At 39.7% G+C, this 22097-nt stretch overlaps 1 protein-coding gene across 2 annotated transcripts; it reads right to left on the bottom strand.

The window, feature by feature from the left end:
* Positions 1 to 5801: 5801 nt before the first annotated feature.
* Positions 5802 to 21808, bottom strand: LOC139738870 (von Hippel-Lindau disease tumor suppressor-like). 2 transcript variants are annotated; one of them, XM_071649502.1, is made up of 4 exons: positions 21571 to 21808; positions 9473 to 9705; positions 8539 to 8731; positions 5802 to 7132 (listed from the first exon to the last, which is right to left on the bottom strand). In XM_071649502.1, the coding sequence occupies exons 2-4, from the start codon at positions 9629 to 9631 to the stop codon at positions 7002 to 7004; spliced, it is 483 nt and encodes a 160-aa protein (XP_071505603.1). In that variant the 5' UTR covers positions 9632 to 9705; positions 21571 to 21808; the 3' UTR covers positions 5802 to 7001. The 2 variants fall into 2 exon arrangements, with proteins under 2 accessions (XP_071505603.1, XP_071505604.1); XM_071649503.1 differs by having other exon boundaries at positions 21640 to 21808.
* Positions 21809 to 22097: the final 289 nt, after the last annotated feature.

Below are 22097 nucleotides of genomic sequence, written 5' to 3'. Positions count from 1 at the left end.
AAAAAAGCTTCTGTATGTACCCCACATATCCTTATGTGCCCAGTTTATTCAAGCTGACAGATACAGTGTATTTGCAAAATATTGCATCAAAATATATTTCCTCTCAATGTAAATCATTATTCATTGTCTTGAAGGTGCTAAATCACATCTAACTATACTTCTATACATCTCTATTTTGCTACCTATCTGCCCCCCCCCCCTTTCCCTTTCTCTCTCATGAAGAGAAATATCTCAGTTTTAGAGTGGTTTCCCTTTGTAATTTTGTCATCATTGACATTTGTATTCATGATTTTACCAACCATTTTCTTTAGTAGACTCACTGGGACACTGGGAAAAACACTTACACACTCACACACACACACACACACACACACACACACATACACACAGATGTCCTTATGTTTGATGTTTTGATTCACATTCTTAGAAAATAGTTTTTGTGCTTATTCTTGCAATATTTTTAGAACAGCACAGTCATGTTTCTGCATGAGTATCCATTATCAAGTCCTATGTTGTACTACATTCTTTGTGCATCTCATACAAATGTAGGAAGATACCTGGTTTGTTTTTTTTTTTTTTTGTTTTTTTTTAGGGGGGGGGGTTGTTGTTGTTGTTGTTGTTTTTTTTACCAGTAGCCTTTTAAGGTTGTAGCATGTTGTAACTTGAAACAAATTATGAAATGGGAAAATTTGATGAGTAAAATACATGTAGTCACTGCCCCAGAGCGTACTTCTGGTTTCAGTCAAATGTTGAGTATCCTGGACACAAACCTGTACTTTAGTATACTGAAAACTAAAAACATAGCTTTTTTTTAGAGACAAGATACTTTGTACTGTACTAAGATTGTGTACGGAATATAGATGCACAGCATACACATTATGTGGTGCTGACATGGAACAGGGTATATAAAGTTTAATACTAATACAGTGTGGGTTTAAGTGTTGCACACTACTACTGTGTCATTTTCTTCTTTACTTCTCAATGTGATTCCTCTAAGAAAAATTTAAAGTTTAATGCTGCAGATTATCTTTTCTACTAGATTTTCTAATTTTGCTCGTGAGAATGCCTTTACGATGGTGAAAGACAAAAATATAAATATTTAATTTTCTGTTGTCTAACGTACACTGTAGCTTGCCATCAATGTGTTTGAACGGCTAGTTCAGTTATATGTCTGTGATGTCATCTCTAAACATGTAATAGCTCTGACCTATATACAGTGTATATACTATATATATATATATATATATATACTGTATATACAGCTGTATATATATATCGTCGCTGGGGTGACAAGACCTTGTATCTGCAATTTTGGTGAATTTTTTTGGATTTATGGTCAAATAATGGGTTCAGTGATGTCCTGTCCAAATCCCAACTGTCTTGAATACTCGAAAAATGAAACCACCACGACATGTCAAAGGAAAGGCTATCCCTTTCACCACAGTGCTTTGGCCGCCGTGTTTTTTGGCTCTCCTGAACATTTGACATTTTGTAGATACGAGGTCTTGTCGCCCCAGCGACGATATACGTGTATATGGTCCAGAAAAACTGCTAATATCTCAATTTAGGTTTAGTATGAATACAGCCATCAAATTTTGACTGTAGGTAGACAAACTTCTCATATTCAAGTCAGTCAACCCAAGTGACCATAATTCGGTTCATTACAGAGAATCCTAATCTGTGACCTTTTTGCGGGTATTGAGCTGAGCGGTCACATATATACTGTATATGAATGTGGTTTCCGTGACCTGATGGGTTAGGCTTGGGTGTCATCCAAAGTGACTTGCTGACTACGAACTGGTCATTAAAGGGATGGTATAGTACATGTATTAGTGGGGATGAGGGTAGGGTTTTAACTTTTTTTTTCTGAGATACCAAAACGCACTTTTGAAATGGTACAGAGCACATCATTCTACAAGGAATTCAAAGTCAATTTGAAAAAGATTGGTTGTGAAATGGCTGAGACATTAAAAAACAAAGTAAAATGAAGTAATTATAATAAAAGTTGGGTCCCATTTATTAGAATTGCTCTGCGTGGATATGTAGGCCATTTCAAAACCAATTTTCATCAAATAAACATTGAATTCCTCGTGGAATAACATGTTTTTTCACATTTCATAAGAGGTTTTTCATTATCTCAAAAAACACAAACACAGTTAGAAACCTGAAGTTAAGTCTCAACCAAAACTATACAATCCCTTAAAGGTTGCAAGAATTCTGTGACTGAGGTATGAATTTGTAGATATACAGTTTATCTATTAATGTATAATGCTATTGCAATATGTCATTCACGTAATGATGAAATAAAATCTGTATATTACAGTAATATCATGCAAAATCATTGAAATAAAGTTCTTTCAATTAATCATTTTATTCACTTGTACATAACATGGTGTATTTCAGAGTACATAATTGTAAAGCAGACATGTACAGGCAATGTCCATAGCAATCTGATTCCTGGACCTTGGCAATTTTGCTAGAGGTATTAGGATTTTGCCATAAATATTTTCTGAAGATTCTTTCCTATGATTGCATGCCGAAAGAGAAGGAGAACAAAGAGTTTCGATTTGTTTTGAAAGACAGTAAAAACCTGTCTTTAATAGCGGCCACCTACTGTACAGTATACGACCACTAAATCAATTCCCTCTGAGAGAAAAAGCATGTTAAAGGACCTGTCTATAGCCGCCACCTGTCTATGACGGCCACTTTTTGTCTCCCTTGGGTGGCCACTCAATATAGACAGGTTTGACCGTATCTGCTGATATTATAGGACTTGCCCGAAAAAAAAAATACAGTCAACTTTACCTATTAACCCTATTCTAACTGGGCTATTTGAGACCAAGTTTTTACTGAGGGGGGGTCAATTTGACCCCCCCTTCAGATCTCGGGCACCGATCGCGCGATCGCTGCGAAATTTTGCCTGAAGATAGAGCTGGATGTCAACTACAAGATTACATGGTCATACAATAGAAAAATATTGCCTTTCTATTTTTAATAAATTAATTATGCAAATTTGTGCATGAAATCATATTTTCACCTATAACTCCATTAAAAAGACTGGAGGATTGCTAAATTTTTGTGTCAGAATTCCTCAAGACACATCAAACAATTTTCGTGTAAAAAAATAGCACAATCGAAATCAATTTCTTTTGTTTTTTATTGTTTTCTTAATTTCTTATGTATTTTATTGTTTTTTCTACCTTTTGTTTTCTATTGTTTTTTTGCCAAAATTTGTTGCAGGCACTTTTTCAGGCTTATCTACACTAGAATTGATTAATTTCAATGGTTAAAAGTTGAAATAATCTAATTTATATCAATTTAACCAAAAAACACAATTTGCATTGGATTTGCACACGATATCATGAATTTGAGCTGTTTTTTGGTTGACATGCATATGCAAAACATTACGTAACTTCAAAACGGTGTACCCGGACGTCACAAATTTGGTCTCAAAATATGCGGGAGACTTCAATGAAAAAAGTCGTGAAACGACGCGGCAAAATCTTTGCGTGTTGCGAAATCGTGGCGCGAAACGTTAGAATAGGGTTAAAGGTCAATCCAAAGGGATTAGGGAAAATGCTTCGACTTGCATGGATTTTTACCTCCGTGTACATCATGGAAGTACAAACAGGCTTACAGTATATCCGCCCTGTGTATAATTCAGTTGGACTTAGAATTGTATTACCATCTTTTAATGTTCTTTTTTACCTGTGCTGGTCAAACTTACATGTAGGTAGGGTTGACTGTACTCTGGTCATTTTGCTTTGAAATTTGTAACAAGCATGCATAAAGACAGTACATACTCTGCTCATCTATGTGATATCTCCACTCCAACAACATTATACATGAAACTTGTCAAGTGTTGAAGATCAGAGATTGAGAAAGAGAGAGGGGGAGAGACAGACAAACAAACAAGCAGACAGGGAGAGAGAGAGAGAGAGAGAGAGAGACGGTGTGCGTGTGTGTGTTACATTTCCAGCATATTACTGTACAAGCTGAAATTTTCGCGGTGGTTTCATTTTCGCGGTGGTTTTATTTTCGCGAATTTCGCGAATCGCCTTTGAACCGCGAAAATAACAACGTGAAAATATCAACGCGCGAATAACTAAGTTCAGTTAGACCCTCACAACCGCGAGATTAACAACACGCGAAAATGTCCTCCAAATAGCAATTCGCGAAAATATCTGTACGCGAAAATTTCAGCTCGTACAGTATACAATTCACAGTAACAAAATCATATCCATTTTGGATTTAAACCCCTTTGGATTTAACCCCAGGTTGACATGAAGACCCCTGAAGAATCTCCAGAATGCATGTAGTAACACATCACTTTCACTCTTCTACCAAAGCTATCACCAAATGCAATCGATATTTGGAACAGCTCATTCAGATACCAAATTTCTCCTCCAGAAAGCATATCTTCATCACTGAAACACTTTAATACATGCAAGGTTGTTTTGGTTTTCTACCTTCAAGCAACAAATTGCCTTTATATTGTTCGAACTATCATATACAGCTGTACAATTATGACTCAACTTGCTCCTCTGGCCACTATGGCCCAAATTCACGAAGATGGTACAAATGAAACCATGGTTGAAACCATGGACAAAAACCATGGAGCGCCAAGTGTCACACAGAATATTTCGTTACGAAATTGGTCATTTCGTCGACAAAATGACCATTTCGTTATAAACGAAATTACCATTTTGTGGACGAAATGTTCATTTAGATAATCATAGTTTAATACAAAATGTCATCTCGTTACAAAATAATTTCATCTACGAAATGACTGATTTCATAACAAACTATTCCATGCGACACTTGGCGCTCCATGGTTTTTGTCCATGGTTTAAACCATGGTTTCATTTGTACCACCTTCGTGAATTCGGGCCAAATGGGTTAAAGTGCAAGCGCAAGTGAAAGAGAGGTAAACTAAGATGGCGACGGCGGAACTGGATCGGAGAAGAGAAAAAATGATGACTGTAGCGATACCAATATGGCAAGATGACAGCATTACACAAAGGATGGTGAGAAAGTACAGTACATGTATGTATTGGTTGCCATGCCACGCCCGGCAACCACTGAGCACCCTTGTGTCCCAAGAAGGAGAAAATTATCATCAAACAGAAAGAATTCTGTCAATGTCGACAATATCCTACACAAACAAGAAATGGTACAGTTAGAAAAAGGCTACCCACAAAACACAACTACAATATGCTACTCTACAAACATAGCCTTTACCATACGAGAGTGGCTCACAACACCACATTTTGAACTGTGATGCTCTGTTTATAGAGAACATAAACCTTATCATAAACACATACATTTTGGTCTTCAAACTTCCATTCTCAAACCACTGAAAAAAACAAAACCATACACGGTATGTACCATATGTGTATGTTCACAATTGCTATAATGAAGCAGTTACAGAATTGTGTTACATGTACTTCAAGCAACACTCCATTGAAGTTATGTCACAGTACCAACTTGCTGCTTCATAACTTTATCCTTTTTTTTAATCTTCTTTTTTTTTTTCCACTATATTCAAGGTGTGCATCTGATATGCCACATGCTGTCACTGCTCCTGTCTTTAAACAAGTTCCTCTTTGGTGGAAAGACTTTTTTTTTCCCCTGTTCTTGTTTTTGTTAGGTGGTTGTTGTTGTTGTTGTTCTTGTGGGGTGTTTTTTTTTTTTGGGGGGGGGGATCCATAAAATTTATGTCCATAACCATTCAATCTGTCACAAAAATCCTCCATACCTTTAAGTAAAATCATTTGTTTCTCACAGGTTTTCCCCAAATAGATGCATCAAAATAAAATATAAATATTATCTGTAGAGCCAGAAAAAAAAAAAAGGTAAGAAAGAAATGTCTGCCTGCCAAAGACAATTTCCAGTTTGCTATTTGGCAAAGTAAGCAGCACTGGCATACCATGTAAACAGAGAGAATTTTCTACCCACAATGCACCAATATTATCTCATCATGGAAAATTTAAGAGATTACACAAATGTCGAAGCAAAGCGATGACAAACATTGGACATTCATACAGCACACTGTATATCAACTTTGGTCAACTGAGTTGATCTGTGTGTTGATGTCTGAAGTCGGCCAAGTTATTGTTTGAGGAGTTTCAGCGTGCGGCATGTCCAGTTGGGTGACGACATCATCGGCGGTCATCTTGCCCAATCAGTTGTACATAAGAAAACTGAAGCCATTTGACCAGCAGCACAGGGCTTGAGACCGTCTGGCTCCTGACCCAATTATTATGTTTGCCTTGAAATCTGACCTTAAAGACTGACCTTTGATGACTTTGCACCACAAGATAAATATGATCTTTGTGTGTATGTATACAATGCAATATAAAGTGCTATATATTTTCACTATACCTTCTGAGTTGATAATATGGCTTGATAAGACAGTTTTCACTGAAGCCTGTTGACCTTGCCCCTGATGGCAACTATGTCCACCCTCTAATTAACCCAGGGCCCCGTCTTGTAAAGCCTTCAAATCAATCACAAGTCCCCAAATCAATCGCAACTTGCATTGCAGCTCACAAGACACTTGTGATTGATTTCTATCACAAGTCTTTATAAGACAGGCCCCAGGATTGCATTATGCACCATACTTTGATAACTTGGGTCAGGTTGTCAAGAAAGTCCACCAAACAGCGGTTCTCGTGCAGTCTTGTTCGCACACAAGACAAATGGACGAACAGACATGCTTATAATGACAAAATACCTCTGCCACCCCCAATGAGGCAGAGGGATTATCCTGTCGAGGACGAGCTGATTTTGCTACAACACTCGTTTCCCATAGACACCTGCCCGAGCATAACTGGGATTAGATTGCAACAGGTTTCATAATCAAGTCAGTAGCACCTGGATCATGCTGAAGATCAAATGATGTGCATCCAATATGAGAAACCTCACCACTGGTGGTGGCAACTGCTGAATTTCACCATAGCAATGTGCCATTGTCCGTCACTATGGTAAGCCTCCCGGGGTCACGGAATTGCATCCTCGACGTGTCTCAAGTCGTATTTGACGTGTTTCGGTATCTCCAGGTCGTCAAAGTCGTCTTTGTTGGGCACGAGGGTCCGGACGACCTGCAGTGACCTCTCGTACAGGGTGAAAACTGGGGTAAGACAGAGACGGTGAAGAAAGAAATGATACCTTCATGTACTTCATCTCAAATTACCATCTGTCTCTGCAGCAATACACAAATCGCAGATTTCTTTCATTTTTGACTTTGATAATATTCTCTTATTCTTATACTTGTATATTTATTCTTATAAAAAATAAATCATATAATTTCTCTTTATAACCCATTCTAGACTAGCCCCTAGTATACTCGGGCTGGTGTCTATGGGAAATGCATGTTATAGCAAAATCAGCTAGTCTTCAATGGGTTGATTAGTCCATCCAATCTGATGATGCCTTGGGCATCTACATGTCATTGCACTGACATTTCACTCATTGAATGTCATAGCACTTATCAGAGACCATTATTTGACAATTGAAGTGTCAAATAAAAGCCCGGGCTTTTTTGGCTATGCTAAAACCGGAGGGGGGCGGATTCCGGATTCAACACTTTTCAATATCATTCAATATATGATGACCTAAGGAGTTAGTGGGCCTAGTTATCTTTCCTTTTCTTTTTTATTCTTATTTTTTTCTTATACAGCCTATAGGTAAAACCATGCATCACTTTAATGTGAAACATCTTTTCTAAATTGTCACTGTTGGCAAGTTATACACAGAGACATTTTTTTTTTTTTTCTGACCAGGGGGGCATTTCATGAAGGAACTTGTCGGATAAAATATCTGACAAGTCAATTATATCCGACAAGTTTTGAGAAATTCTTTAGTCTGATTGGCTGATTTCTCTGAACTTGTCGGATGATATTGACTTGTCGGACATTTTATCCGACAAGTTCCTTCATGAAATGCCCCCCAGATCACTTGATGGCAACGAGAATATGCGGGAAGTGTTCCTAACACATTGGTATGGGATGACAAATAATGATCATTATGAACATTAACATGACTCCTAAAACCCCACACTGGAGAACTAACCTCATAGGGAAGAGATCAGATCCTACCACTACACTGACGCTGTGGTATGGGGAGGAAGGAGGGTGGGGGTAAGGGGGGAGGGATGCAGCATTTAAGCAGAGCACCTTTACCCTCCCTTCAAGATGATACATTAGACTATAAAATCACGCCAAAAACAGAAATCTGATCGTTTTGACTGATTTTAACCCGTTGAGGACGAGTCCCGAGTATACTCGGGCAGGTGTCTATGGGAAATGCGTGTTGTAGCAAAATCAAATCATCCTCAACGGGTTAATGATCTCACTTCAAACTCGATTTTCGCGGCTCAGCTGCCAGCGAATTTAGGATCCTTTTGTCGTCGCGGGTCACATACCCCACATTTGAATCGCAGGTGGTGTCATACACTGCCATGTTTGTTAAAAAGGCACCTGCTCGGTGCACCCACAAACACCAATGGTACACTCCCGTTCTTTTGCGTGCTCTCACCTGGTACCCCTATCCTGACAATCGGCGCCCTGTAGTGCCTGTTCCCGTCCCACCTCTCCGGCATGTACACGCAGCAGCTTGCCGAGCCCCGGTCAACAAAGGTCAATGCGTCACCCGTCTGAAAATCCCTGGCAATCCATGGATGGGACAGGAATGTCTTGATGTCTAATCTGCGGCCAGGGGGAAGTCCCTCCTAAGAAATGAAAAGACATACGAGGAAATGAGGTCAAGGGTTAGAGCATTCTTCTTTCATTCATTCATTCATTCATTCATTCATTCATTCATTCATTCCCTGTAGCTTCAATATGATATGAGTTGAACATCTGATATTACTAATCTCCCCTGAAATCAACAGTTCTGACAACAATTCCATTTGAGAAGGCACTGGAGTATCTTGCCTTTGATAATTAACAGATACCCATCAGATAAATCAAATAAATCATAGTCATTTTGCTACATACAAACACAATTTTTTGAATTTGTAAACACTGTTTGACATGATATAACATAACTTTTGAGAAGATATAATGGCAGTATCACTCAGATTTGATTTTTTCAAAACAGGGCTAATTTTTTAGGACACACAACATTTTCTCCCTGCAATGGTTGCTCTGTTCTTATTTTCTCCCAGGACTTAGGGGTAAATTTAGGGTTGTGACAGGGTTTTTTGTTTACTTTGAGGTGAGGATTGGGATTAAGGTTACGGTTCAACATTTGTGGGAAGAATTTTATGCTTGGCTTAGCATGCAGATATTTCATCCAATGAAGCATTTGTCACAGGAGCAAATGTCATGGAACCAATATCTTAATTGCCATACATGTACAAATCTGTATACAAGTATTGTGATTTTCACATTTTCTCTGTAACAGCTGGTGAGTGTGTCAGAATGGAATGAAAAAGGGTTAGAAGAGTAAGAAAATAGAGGAGACTCACAGTTGTGTAGGACTTCCGTTGCCCTTGAAAATTGATCCAAAAAACGTTGGCTATCCTATTTGTACAGTTTACAAATGAGACGAATGCATGAGCGGTGCAATGCAGTGATCTGAGCGGCTGCGGAATGGCTCTGTCATCTGCTGTGTTGTGGTCACCCATCACGTTTTCTTGGTCTTCAGTCCTCCGACAATCCCTCAGAAGATATTTAATGCTCAGCTTTCAACAGCAGCAATCTGTCAACAAAATGGTAGTCGAATTGAAATCTTGCTATCATACAATATGTCAAAAGATCAGCAGTAGATAGACTGTCATATCGATTTTCATCAATTTTATAATGGTGGGGTCACACACTTGACATGTAGTTGTCAATTTTCTGTGGCCTTCGGTCGTCTACCACTCCTCAGAAGATACTCAGCTGTTAATCCATTCCTTCCGCAATTCTCCGAGTGCCTTTTTTGCCCGTCGAGAGAGAGGCAGACAGGTTGGTAATCCACCTGTGTGAAGGCAGTCAAGCAGTACATTGTATCCCCCTTTCCACGGTCAACTACATGTGCCAGTGAACAATGGAAATATCGATCAGGTGCGAAGTATGAATAGAGCGTGCGCTGATAAGCTCACAGAATCTTTTGCTCTACACAAAACCAGGTACCTGAATAAGGTGACTGGGGTCAGCGAACCCAGATATCTAACTGATCTCAGCCTTGATCACTACAATGTATGTACATGTTCGTACGAGTTTACAGCAGAACAAGCAAAAAACTTAATCAGGAAAATGTATATAATACTGTGAAATACGCATTTTTCAAACAGAAGGAGAACGGATGCTGATATAATAAATTCTGATCTTTTTATCAAACCCACTTTTCTGGGCATTTTAACACAAAGAAACATGAATTTAGGCCACTAAAGCAGGCACTCTTGTCTTCATTTTGGGAACCTGGTATACCAGGTTCCCATAAGGAACAGGTTAATGATGACAACCTGTAAACAAAAGGTACACTGCATACAGTAGTTGGGTGACTTGCACCTCGCCATAGTCAATGTTTATGCATATTTGAATCGCATTTCGTCACTGAAATTCCATGAAATCCCACTCACATACAGGAAAATGCTGATGATTCAAATGGAACCACAAATTCACTGATCGATACCGGAAATTTGCAGCTATCGTCCTCAAATGCCAACAATGCGGAATACTTGTGTGCTAAGGAAGGGGCCTGCAATTCATCACCCGCGCTCCGATAGACAAAGCACGTAAAAGACATGTGCGGATGACCATGATGCTCCCATAGATAAGCACGCACAAGATGCGTGCAGGCAGTGGCGGATCTACGGGGGGGGGGGGTTTAGGGGGTTTAAACCCCCCCCCCCCCTTGGGCTGCCAAAAATAAATGAATAAACAAAGAAAATAAAATAAATATGTATATTATATATGACTAAAAGGGAAAAAATATAGCTACAAACGGCAGCTTTTGGCTTTTGGACTGTAAAATGTCAAAATTTTCAAGCTCGCTCGCATCCAGCAGTTGAGCCCGGTGCGCCTCCCCCTTAATTTCTAAAGCGAAAAACATAGCTACGACGGCAGTTGTTGGACTCTAGAATGTCAAAATTTTCAAGCTCGCTCGCATTGAATCGTTATGCCATTCTCCTAATGTTGCTGACAGTAATTGCCAGTAGTTGCGCCCGATGCCCCCACCCCTTAATTTCCAAAGCGAAAGATAAATATAGCTACAAACGGGAGTTTTTGGACTGTAACATGTCAACATTTTCAAGCTCGCTCGCTTCGCTCGCTCGCATTGAATCGTTATGCCACTCTCCTAACGTTACTGCCAGTAATTGCCAGCAGTTGCGCCCGATGCCCCCCCCTTAATTTCCAAAGCGAAAGATATAGCTACAAACGGGAGTTTTGGGACTGTAAAATGTCAAAATTCTCAAGCTCGCTCGCTTTGCTCGCTCGCATCGAATCGTTATGCCATTCTCCTAATGTTGCTGCCAGTAATTGCCAGCAGTTGCGCCCGATGCGCCGCCCCATTAATTTCCACAGTGTAAGATATACTGTAGCTACAAACCCCTTTTTGGGACTGTAGAATGTCAAAATTTTCAAGCTTGCTCGCTTCGCTCGCTCGCATTGAATCGTTATGCCATTCTCCTAATGTTGCTGCCAATATTGCCAGCAGTTGCGCCCGATGCGCTCCCATTTATTTCCAAAACGAAATATATAGCTACAAAACTCCAGTTTTGGAACTGCAGAATATCAAAATTTTCAAGCTCGCTCGCTTCGCTCGCTCGCATTTTATTGTTATGCCATTCACCTTATGTTGCTGACAGTATATAATTTGTCGATCGTTTCACACCGTCATTCCATAATCCATGTAAGGAAAACTTACAATGTTCCTCAATGACTGCGTTGTTGAATGTATCACATTCCGTAATGTATTGTAGTCCCATTATTGCTCACGCACACACGCACAAGCATACAGACCGTCAAAATTACTTTATGGTTCCCCCCATGTTTCGACCCACCGTACGCCACTTTACATATATATATATATATATATATATATAATAGATGTGTGTGCGTGTGTGTGTGTGTGTATGTGTATATTGTGTAACATATGCATGGTCTAATCTTGAGCCCCCTCCAATGTTTGCCCCCCCCCCCCCCAATCCAAAACTGCTTCCGGCGCGCCTGTTTTAAACTCTTATTTGATCTTATTCTAATAAGACGTAATATCATGGACTGCTTTTTATGTTCTCCATTACGTTAGTAGATGCCAGGAAAACATCACTTACGGGGTTCAAATAGCTAAAAAAAAAAAAAAAAAATTGGCGCGACGCCACGCGGCTCACAGACATCGCCTTGTGGACGATGCTCTGCATCGCCATTGGGACATCACAAACCCAGGGACCGCGGAGCCAGGGTCGGCAAAAAAGAAAAAAAATAGAGCATGTAAGTATGCTTAAAATCGCAAGCTGGCAACCCTAAAAATGAAAAATCTCCCTACTGTGGGAGGGGGGATACCCCCCTCACACACCCTCCCCCCCTCGCTCGCTTCGCTCGTTCGGGCTTGGTCGCTACGCTCCCTCGCAATACCCAGCTCAGCCCCTCAAACCCCCCCCCCCCCCTTGGAAAAAAGCTAGATCCGCCCCTGGCAGGTGACCATGATGATTCTTGTAAAACATATTCCTAATGTGAATTTAAGAAAAAAAAAAAAACTGTTCGGTTTTTCACCAGTTTGCTTGGTTGTGGTATTCCCTACCAAGTTTCAAGCACCCTCAACACAGTCCCAGGCATAAATTTTGATTCAGTGCGCTTGTAACAATTCGAAACAGGGTGGCGGTATTCGGGCCCCTAGCGAGGTGCAGGTACCTCACTATACTACTTGAATTCAAAGTTGCCATAAATCACGTTAAAAAATCAGTAGGTTTGTACGCTATAAAATGGTAGTACCCCTCTGGCCTCTCTTTTCCCATTAGGTTTCTATCAGTTTTATGGAGGTGGGGTCATACACTTGACACAACTGTCAATTTTCATTTGACTTTAAGTTTACAACACTTCTCAGAAGATACTGTTACTGAATACTCGGCTTTCAGCAAGTTGATCTGTCAACAAAATGGCACTCAAATTAAAACTTGCGATCATATTGTCAGCAGTAGAGGGGTACACAATGGTCTCTATCTCCTCTTCCAATTCAGATTTTCATTCAGACATTTAAATAACTTGAGTTTCATGGAGGTAGGGCCATACTTAACTGCGACCAGCAGCCCCAAACGCCTAGCGTTATGGGGCTGTGGACGGCAGCATTCAAGATCATGACAAGGGTAGTATCGCGGATAAATATCAACTTAAAATCAAAAATGTCTTAAATTTGAAGACTTACATGTGAAGTTGAAGTGTTGACAACAGGTAGCGTGCAACATATGGTTCTGCCAACAATAGTCCCTTTCTGTTCGAATTGGCCACTTAATGTGATTCGGCCCGGTCGAGGGGAACCTTGGAGAGCTACACTGCGCACATGTACATATGTACAAGCGCACACATCACATGCGCACAAATTTCAAATCCATTGACCAGATAAGATGTCTGTGTGCGCATGCGTTGGCCATCAATTCAGTGTAGCTCTCCCAGTTTCCTCTCGACCGAGTCACATTAACACATCAATTCAAACAGGAAGGGACTATCGGTAGAACCAAACGTTGCACGCTACCCAGTAGCAGTACCTGTTGTCAACACTTCAACTTCACATGTAGGGCCTAAGTCTTCAAATTGAAGAAATTTTTCGATTTAAGTTAATATTTATCCGCGATACTAGTTACTATCCTTGTCATGATCCTGAATGCTACAGTCCGCAGCTCCATAATAATGCTACACGTTTGGGGCTGCTGGTCGCAGCGCACAGTTAGGTCATCTATGATAGGCCTACAACTACAAGATTGTTAATGTACATTTTCAGACCGTTGTTGATTTTCCTTGGCCCTAAAAGTTCAGCCCTTCAACATGAGGTGTTGCAACACTTGGTCACTTCTCTCGAGATTCAATTTAAGCTTTCAATGATGGCAGCCCGTCAGCAAAGGGTACTCAAATTCAAACTTATCATCACATGTCAAAAAGTCAGCCGTAACGTAATTTATGACAGTTATGCCTTATGGTTCCCTCTATACTGGTTTTACCATTCATATACATGTAGGTTTCAGTCAGGGATCATATCACATATACAAAGTAGACACATACTTAAAGGTAGGGGATACCTTTTACAGACCTCCCAAAATGCAGCAAAACATTAAATATGAACCTCAGGGGACTTGTTTAGGCCACTGCTGAGAAATTTGGAAGTCAACAGTTATCTACAATTTGAATAATGCACAAAACTCAACTACTCAGTAGTTCTGTGTGTCAGCCACACTTAAGCCTTTTTGTTGCAGTCTTCTGTATTTTTTATCTATAAACACAAATCTAAAAGTATAAGAGCTGATGTAATAACATATAGAGTGTGTGGCAAGAATGTATATAGAAATGTTTGTAAGTTTTGATGAACTTTCTTCACAAAATATACATGATGGACACACATGCAGTGCATGGGTCTGCAAAAGTAGCCTAGTAATGTACTGGAATTTACGGTGAGCCCCGAAAAAAATTCAATTCAAAATCTAACGGTCAAAAAAGTGTACTAAATGTTACCTTCCACTTTCAATACTTTATGGGAGTTTCTAAAATGATACTCTCTTCAACATACCACTGTATTTATACAACTCTTCATTTAAGGCATGCAAATGGGATTCCCTACCTTTAATATAGACCTAGATCTAGAGATAGAGTCTAGTACAAGTACATGGCCCATGGGATGGGTAGATACTACTTACTAGATCTAGTTAGTAGTAAATTTAGTAGTACTTCATCATCTTACTGTTACAGGGCTGCGTGTTTTTTTTAGACGGCGCAGATTGGGGAAACTAAAAATCTATCGGGGACCTAACTACACGCAGCGCTGGCGACAGCGCTGCACCTCTATTCCTTCGCGGACGTTGTTATCGTTCACTGTTTCCTTCATGAATATCTTTATTAATCGTGGAAAACTAAAATATAAGGAATTATCGTAATCTATGACCATCATTCAATAACCGGTTTGCGATTTTTTGTTTAATTACGTCTAAAACTTACCGAAATCTATGGCTGAAATCAGGTCTGTAAACGTCCTTACTGCTTCACTCCTCATCTGCGTGTTATATGAATGGCATTCACTCTCGTATACTACAACGTAGGTAGTCCGGGCGGAAGTGATGAGATAGTCGGATGACCCCGACTAAAAAAGTTCAAATCATTGCCGGTGCAGCACGCGCGGATCTACTACAAGCTTTACGTAACACATGAAACGCACGGGCGCACGGGCGTACGTAAAAAGCAACCACTTCTGAATGCGCATGCGTGGTAGTTTGTTGCTTTTGTGAAGCTCTCGAAGGAAAAGATGCCACCGCACGATCTACTCCGAAAAATTCAACAATAAGGTCTGGATACCAACAAAACGCCGAATTCAACTCAACCATCAGGAAAATACGCTGTAGGTAAGTGTTGCAAATTATATTACTCTTAAAATCATACAAAATAAAAGGTATTTTATGTGATTTTGCCGTCAATAGTGACGGTCGTTTACAACGTTGAAACACTAACACATGTCAGACCCTGTGCGCAGCACAGTGTCTGGTCAGGCTATCGGGGACCCTGCCTATCCCTAAACCTAACCCTAATCCTAATCCTAACCATCAAACCCTAACCCTAACCCCAACCCTAACCCTAACCCTAACCAAAAACCCTAACCCAACGTTTTTCTCATAGGTTTAACACGCGCCATGCCCCAATCTGTGCCGTCTTTAAAAAAACGCTACAGGGCTACTTAGTACTTACTGTCTGCAGTAGGGGTGCTGGTCCGAGAATGCGGATCGTCCGCACAAACGAGGGTATCTTCGTAAACGCGGACAAATCGCGTCCGCGAAAATCGGAATCGGTAGCTTTTTCGCGGACGATCTTTTTCCTCGGGGCTTTGCGGGCTTAGGGGTACCGAACCGCACGTTCTAGATGCGATAAACGGATTCCTCGTGTACAAATACCCCTAGTTCACCGTCTACTTTTGTGGGTTGTCCGTCTTCCCGTGGATTCATCGCGCGAAATGTGAAAGTCGCTGTGCTGTCAATGGCAATACATGTACACGCATCATGGAGCAACTTAACACACCTACGAAGTCACCAATGCACTTTGCAGTGGAATTACGGCAAATTTGAACGCAGAGACTCCAACTCTCCCGTTTTCGACGGGAGATCTCCCGCCGAAAGCCCATTTTTGCACAATCTCCCGTTCTCCCGTTTGAGATTTGATTTCTCCCGCCCTGGCTCTGTGTCTCCCGGTGGAAAGGATTTCTTACTTATTTCTATCGTATGTTGAAAAAACAAGCCTTTGATAGCACCAGAGAACATCTAGAATCCTAGGAACTTCGCGCTTCTCACACATCAACTTGGAGTCTCCCGTTTGCTAGGGGTTTCAGGCGGGAGAATCTCCAGATCAGAAGGCGCTTGGGTTGGAGTCTCTGTGAACGGTATGAATATTTCTTATGAATAAAATATTAATTCTAATTATTGTTAATTAATATTCCGATTTCCGATTGTCTGGTTTGGCGACTGTATGCCGGTACCTACAAATCCCGTTGTGAACACATCGTTGTGTTGAAAACTACTTACTAGTAATGTGTTGTATGTCCGACTGCACGTGCGCAGCTACCGACGCTAGTTTCCCATGTATAATGTATGCATGCACATGGGCATTTAAATGATCAAAGACAAAACGGGAAGTGCTTTAATATTCAAGGAACGGTTGAATAAAACTAACAACAAAACTCTATAAACAAAACAAAACAAAAACAAACGAAAAAAAATAATTGTGAAACAGTGGAAACGAAATTATCAAAGATACTTCTTTCGATCGCATCTAAATGATATTCCCATTTTTAAAATCCTTATGATCAAATGATTTATAAAATAAACTTGAAAATGGCTCCCGTAAGCGAGTACTGCAGCAATTTTAAAGACTGGTCGCACTACAGTTATAGAGTATGCAGTGCTGATAGTTTAACCAAACTGTGTTTGATTTTATGAATCATTGTATCTATGAGTATGAGGGTGAGCTCTCACCTGTAGGTCCGGCGGTAGCACGCCCGTCATCGTGGAGTCAAGTGAGGGGAGAGGCCAGTGCTATGGTAAGAAAAGTTACCAGAACTTCTCACATGATGGCCCACACGCATGCTTCATTAATTGGTCGGTGAATGATGATACAATTGTATCACATTTGTTTTATTGGTTATTGCATCATAAGCGCATCATAAGCAGAAACAAATTACATGCGTACTTCTTTAGAAGTGTTACACGTGTGCCACATCAATTCTGTTTGAATCTAGATGCAAGTATACTAACCAAATTACATCTGTTAATTTCATAAAGATGACCTCCAAGAACTGATGGATGTTCACATTCAGGAAATGACGGAGTTGCGTAATGAAGGCCAAAACGAACAAGGTAAGCAACGTTACACATAAAAGTAACATTGATATATTGCTACCAATCTGATTCAGTATTAATATCACACTGCATATTTGTATTTCTCTCTGTGAAACTGGAACATTTCGTAACAGTTTTTTATATATTTTCTTTCCTTGTCTTATGGCACAGATCCCAACAGCACAATCGAAGTTGAGCAAGGTAAGATCGTACGATGTGTAGGATAATGGCAGCCCTGAAATAGGCTCTCCACTCTTCCCTGAATCATTATTAATGCTCAACAATGATTCTGCATGTTGCGTTGGCAAGAGGAGCTGATATGGTGCACTTGCGTTACCACGAACGACATATTGTTGCAACGTCGAAGCACATGCAAAAATTAAGATCTAAAAATAAACGTCATTGAGTCGCTCAAAAGTAAAACGTTTATAGCTAAATTTTCGATTGAACGAAGTAATTTCCGGGCGACATTGAAAAAGAAAAATGAACGAAATTTATTCTATAAGGTCCTATAACGAAATGCGGGACGCTTACGATATACATTGTACAGCATGACTTCAGCACAAGACAAATTTAGCGAGCGTCTCTTTGATGAAGAACGCATCACATTTTTGAGGGTTTAAATAGCAATCGCTCTGCGTTTCAGGGAACTTGCATTAGGCCATATTATAAGATAATCCGAAATGAAATAACGATCGTTTTTTCCGAAGGTTCGTAATTCCAAAACACACAAATTCTGTTTGCAGTGTACCTAGATGTTCGTTGCAAATCCGAAATAAACTACTGTCCGTCATTGCGACATAGTTTGTATAGCATATGACGTTACTGCGAAGATTCATTTTTCCTTGCGTTCAGTAATCCGAAAATGAAATAAGGTTCGCTATTACGAATGTTCCTTAACCTAAAAATGTTTGGAATCTTTGTGTTTCAAGGTTCGTTAATCGGAAATGAAAATCGTTTGTTAATCCGAAAATGAAGAGGTGATTATAGGACTGCTAACAAAAACATACATCATTGTTTTTAGATCAACAAGTCTTCAGATAATGAACCGTTTTCATTTAAGGATGAACGATCTTTTTTATGAACAATGAACCTTATTTCCATTTTATGATAAACGAAATGAAATAACTAACATTTTCTCATTGACGGATGAACAAACCTTCGGAAAAAACGAATGATACCGGTACTTCATTTCGGATTAATGGACTTTCAGCATAGCAAACCTTAAATTTCCTTTTCATATAAAAAGAACCTTTCATTGAAGATGAACAAACCTTCGGAAAAATCGAATGATACTTCATTTCGGATTAATGGACTTTCAGAATAACCATAAATTTCCTTTTCATTTAAAAAAGAACCTTTTGAACAACTGTTACGAACCTTGGGAATAGCGAGCCGTAAAACCGACGACCCGTCGAAACGGCAAACCTTTTATAGTACAACGGAAATTAGGAACAACATACCTTTAGAATAGTACTCGAATCCTCAACTACTTTGATGTGATTTCAAACTAAGCATGAAGTACAAACAACTTTCTCTATTAAATGTACAATATCGATGAAATTAAAGTGATAGCATTGCATTTAATATTGCTTTTTTTGCGTATTATGAGTAGTAGATAATCACATATTTGAGTGTTGTTGTTTTTTGTGTGTTGTTGTACACAAAATTTTGATACAACGAAACAAAACTGCCGATCCCAAAGACTTTGTTCTAACGTCAGTACACTGTACTTCGGCAAGATACCTTTTAGTGTGCAGATGTGTTTATTATGTATAATTCTGCCCACTACACTCTAAACTGCCGAGTTACTTTTGTTGTACACATTAATTATAGTATTTGTTCTTCTCTTTGATTTAGGGAATGATCTTGGTGGACAGAACACGACAGCAGTTCTAGAAATTGATGTTGAAGGGCACGTGTTCATGCAAGTTGGGCTACTCTCAATTCATGTTCGCATGTTCGGCTTGCTCCTCACGAATGTCGGCTTTCCCGGCGGCTCTCAGTACCAGTGTCACGGCGTCATGAAGCATAGCTTGCACTTGTTGTCATGCAATTAACATCCAGAAGTACTGCTCAATGACTTTCCTTCAGCTTGTTCTTGATGGGAATGATGCTGTAACCTTAACTTCTCATGAATTAATTCTGTAGAAAAAGAAAATGACATTTTTATTTCGAAACGGGGAAAACTTGTGTGATATCAAAGTAAGATCATAAAGTGTACGCATAATGTTAAAATATTGTGTACTTGACCAACGGTGTTGTTTATAATGTTAAGGGACATTCCTTCCTGATATGTTGCTGTGTATGAACAGCTATGTGCTTAGCATCTGCCCATTCTGTTTGTAACTGAAAAAAAGTCACCAAACTATCTTTTTCCGAGGACAAAAGATAAAAAGTCTTGACATCAGCTCCTATAATAAAGTCATACTTTTGTTTGTGCCCTCCTCGGCAACTCCAAGGCCAAGCTCTGTCTGTGCCAAACCGTTTGGTTACCGTTTAATAACAATTAAAGTGCAATTTCACGTTCAATACTCTAAAATCTTTTACAATTTACTAAGTTTATTATTATGTCTGTTATACTTAAATTGTCACTGATCTATTTGTTTCTTCTTTTTTTTTGCTTTCCAGTACGTTATCTTACTGCTGAATGTTTCATTATTCTAGGCGTACAATGTAATTAGGCTTTGTCTTTTTTTTGTATTATAATTCTAGTCTATAGCATTATTGTCAGCACAGAAAGGATACATGCATGTATCGTGTACTGTGATACCTGTGCCTATTTTTGTTTAAAAGCTGATTTTTTTTTTGTCTATAGAATTGGCAATAAAATGTGAAGATTTGTGTGTGTGTGTGCGTTTGTGATTAATTGGTACCGGTACCCGATTTCTTGGCGCTTGTTTTGTTTGTTTGTTTGTTCTCGATGTATGATAACAATTTCCTGGCATTTGGTTATCTCAAACACCCCCAGTTACACGTACACATGCTTACCCACACAAGACGTCTAATACATGCAGGTTTCGTCAGCGCTATAACATTGAATGGAAAATACTAAATGTGTGTCATTTTCAATTAAAAATTGTAGTAATTAAATGATAGACGTAAACTGACGTGAAACTCATCTGCCTTTCACATACAAGTCAACATGCTACAATAGGCCGCTTGCAAGAATTATTCACAATTTACAGTATATCCTGAAACGTCCATGAATCCAAGCTCATCTAGATCTAGAGATCTTCTAAATTTTACATAGATCTACGATTGTAGGTACAATGTTATGCTTGTACATGTAGCTGTATAAACATCACAATGATAGTAGGACATCGATACTCACATTTAGGTTGAAGAGCATTTCACTAATAACACTCGATCCATATTGGTCCTAGAAACGCAAAATTTGCTCGACTTGTTGATGTCGCAATGCGCAGCATGCAGCGGTACAACGAAGGTACGTTTGTACAGTGTATTATAGAGATAGCCCTATATCATACATGTACAACGTATTACATGTATGTCAGCTTCAACTTACAACAAAACATACGCATGGGCACACAGAAAACGGGGAAAGCAGTGATCTCTGTTTATTGCACATCGTCCTTATTTACGAGGGTCAAAGCAAGAAGCAGTGAACAGTCGCGCTTCTGCGTCCTTACTTTTGGGGACAATCATAGTTTTCTAAGCTTATATCGGTTTTTAAGGACGCGTCCTCATTTATCGGGACGCCGTTCGCCGAGAAGTCGGCAGCTTGCGACGTCGTCACCGTATACGAAGACGACCCTCATATACAAATACGATCCTCATTCTCGGACCAGCACCCCTACTGGTCTGTGTACATTTTGTGTAAGTTGTAAACAGCTTGTAAGAGTTGTCAATCTTTAAAACTCAGAATGTTTTTACTAGATGTAATTTAAAACAAGAACAGTTATAAATTTCTACAAGTGTGCAGACCACTGCACAGTAGATGTAGACTATTGGGAGTAGACTACTAGATCTAATACTATCTATCTATTAGTATTGACACTTAATTGTACAGAGCACCTGTTCTACACTGTACTCACACTGATGTCAATGCATGGGACTACACAAACAATCGCCCATGATTCCAGTAAGACAAGAAGAGACTTCACCTGCAGTGCTATCTGCTCAAGATGCAAGAAATCTCGTAGAAAGCCGAAAAGATACCACCCACAACGTCTAAAGCAAAGGCATATAATGGTGTCTATCATAATCAAGCAGAATAGGCGCTACAACTGCACGAACTGAATAGACATCCAAACCATCCTCGCGTCTTCCTCGTCTGTAATCCGTGTGTCTGGGACAACGCAACACGTAAACAACATCAACAACAGTGGACTGAGCTGTGTGTGTGTGTGTGTGTGTGTGTGTGTGTTGTGTGTGTGTGAGTAGTGTTGTACACACAGGCCATGTACGTGAAACCTGGCACGTCTCACGCATCAAATGCACAAACCCTTGCTGGTCGTATAGGAGTCTGCGCCAGGACAACTACATACCAGTCGTTGTCCCATGTTGTTGTCCCATGTAGTAGCATGGACCTACCTATGTACAACGGTAGGTCCATGGTAGT

Source organism: Diadema antillarum, unplaced genomic scaffold (assembly GCF_040938485.1).
Source record: "Diadema antillarum isolate AM-2024a unplaced genomic scaffold, OU_Dant_1.0 seq00000770_RagTag, whole genome shotgun sequence".
NCBI classification, from domain to species: Eukaryota; Metazoa; Echinodermata; class Echinoidea; order Diadematoida; family Diadematidae; genus Diadema; species Diadema antillarum.
Note: the sequence above shows the minus strand (reverse complement) of the source record. Positions and strands in the feature narration are given on the sequence as shown.

Coding starts and splice junctions, on each gene's coding strand:
- LOC139738870 (XM_071649502.1), bottom strand. CDS start 9,631: ATGGGTGACCACAACACAGCAGATGACAGAGCCATTCCGCAGCCGCTC. Junction 8,732..9,472: donor AACGGAAGTCCTACACAACT/GTGAGTCTCCTC, acceptor TTCATTTCTTAG/GAGGGACTTCCCCCTGGCCG. Junction 7,133..8,538: donor TGTCAGGATAGGGGTACCAG/GTGAGAGCACGC, acceptor GTCTTACCCCAG/TTTTCACCCTGTACGAGAGG.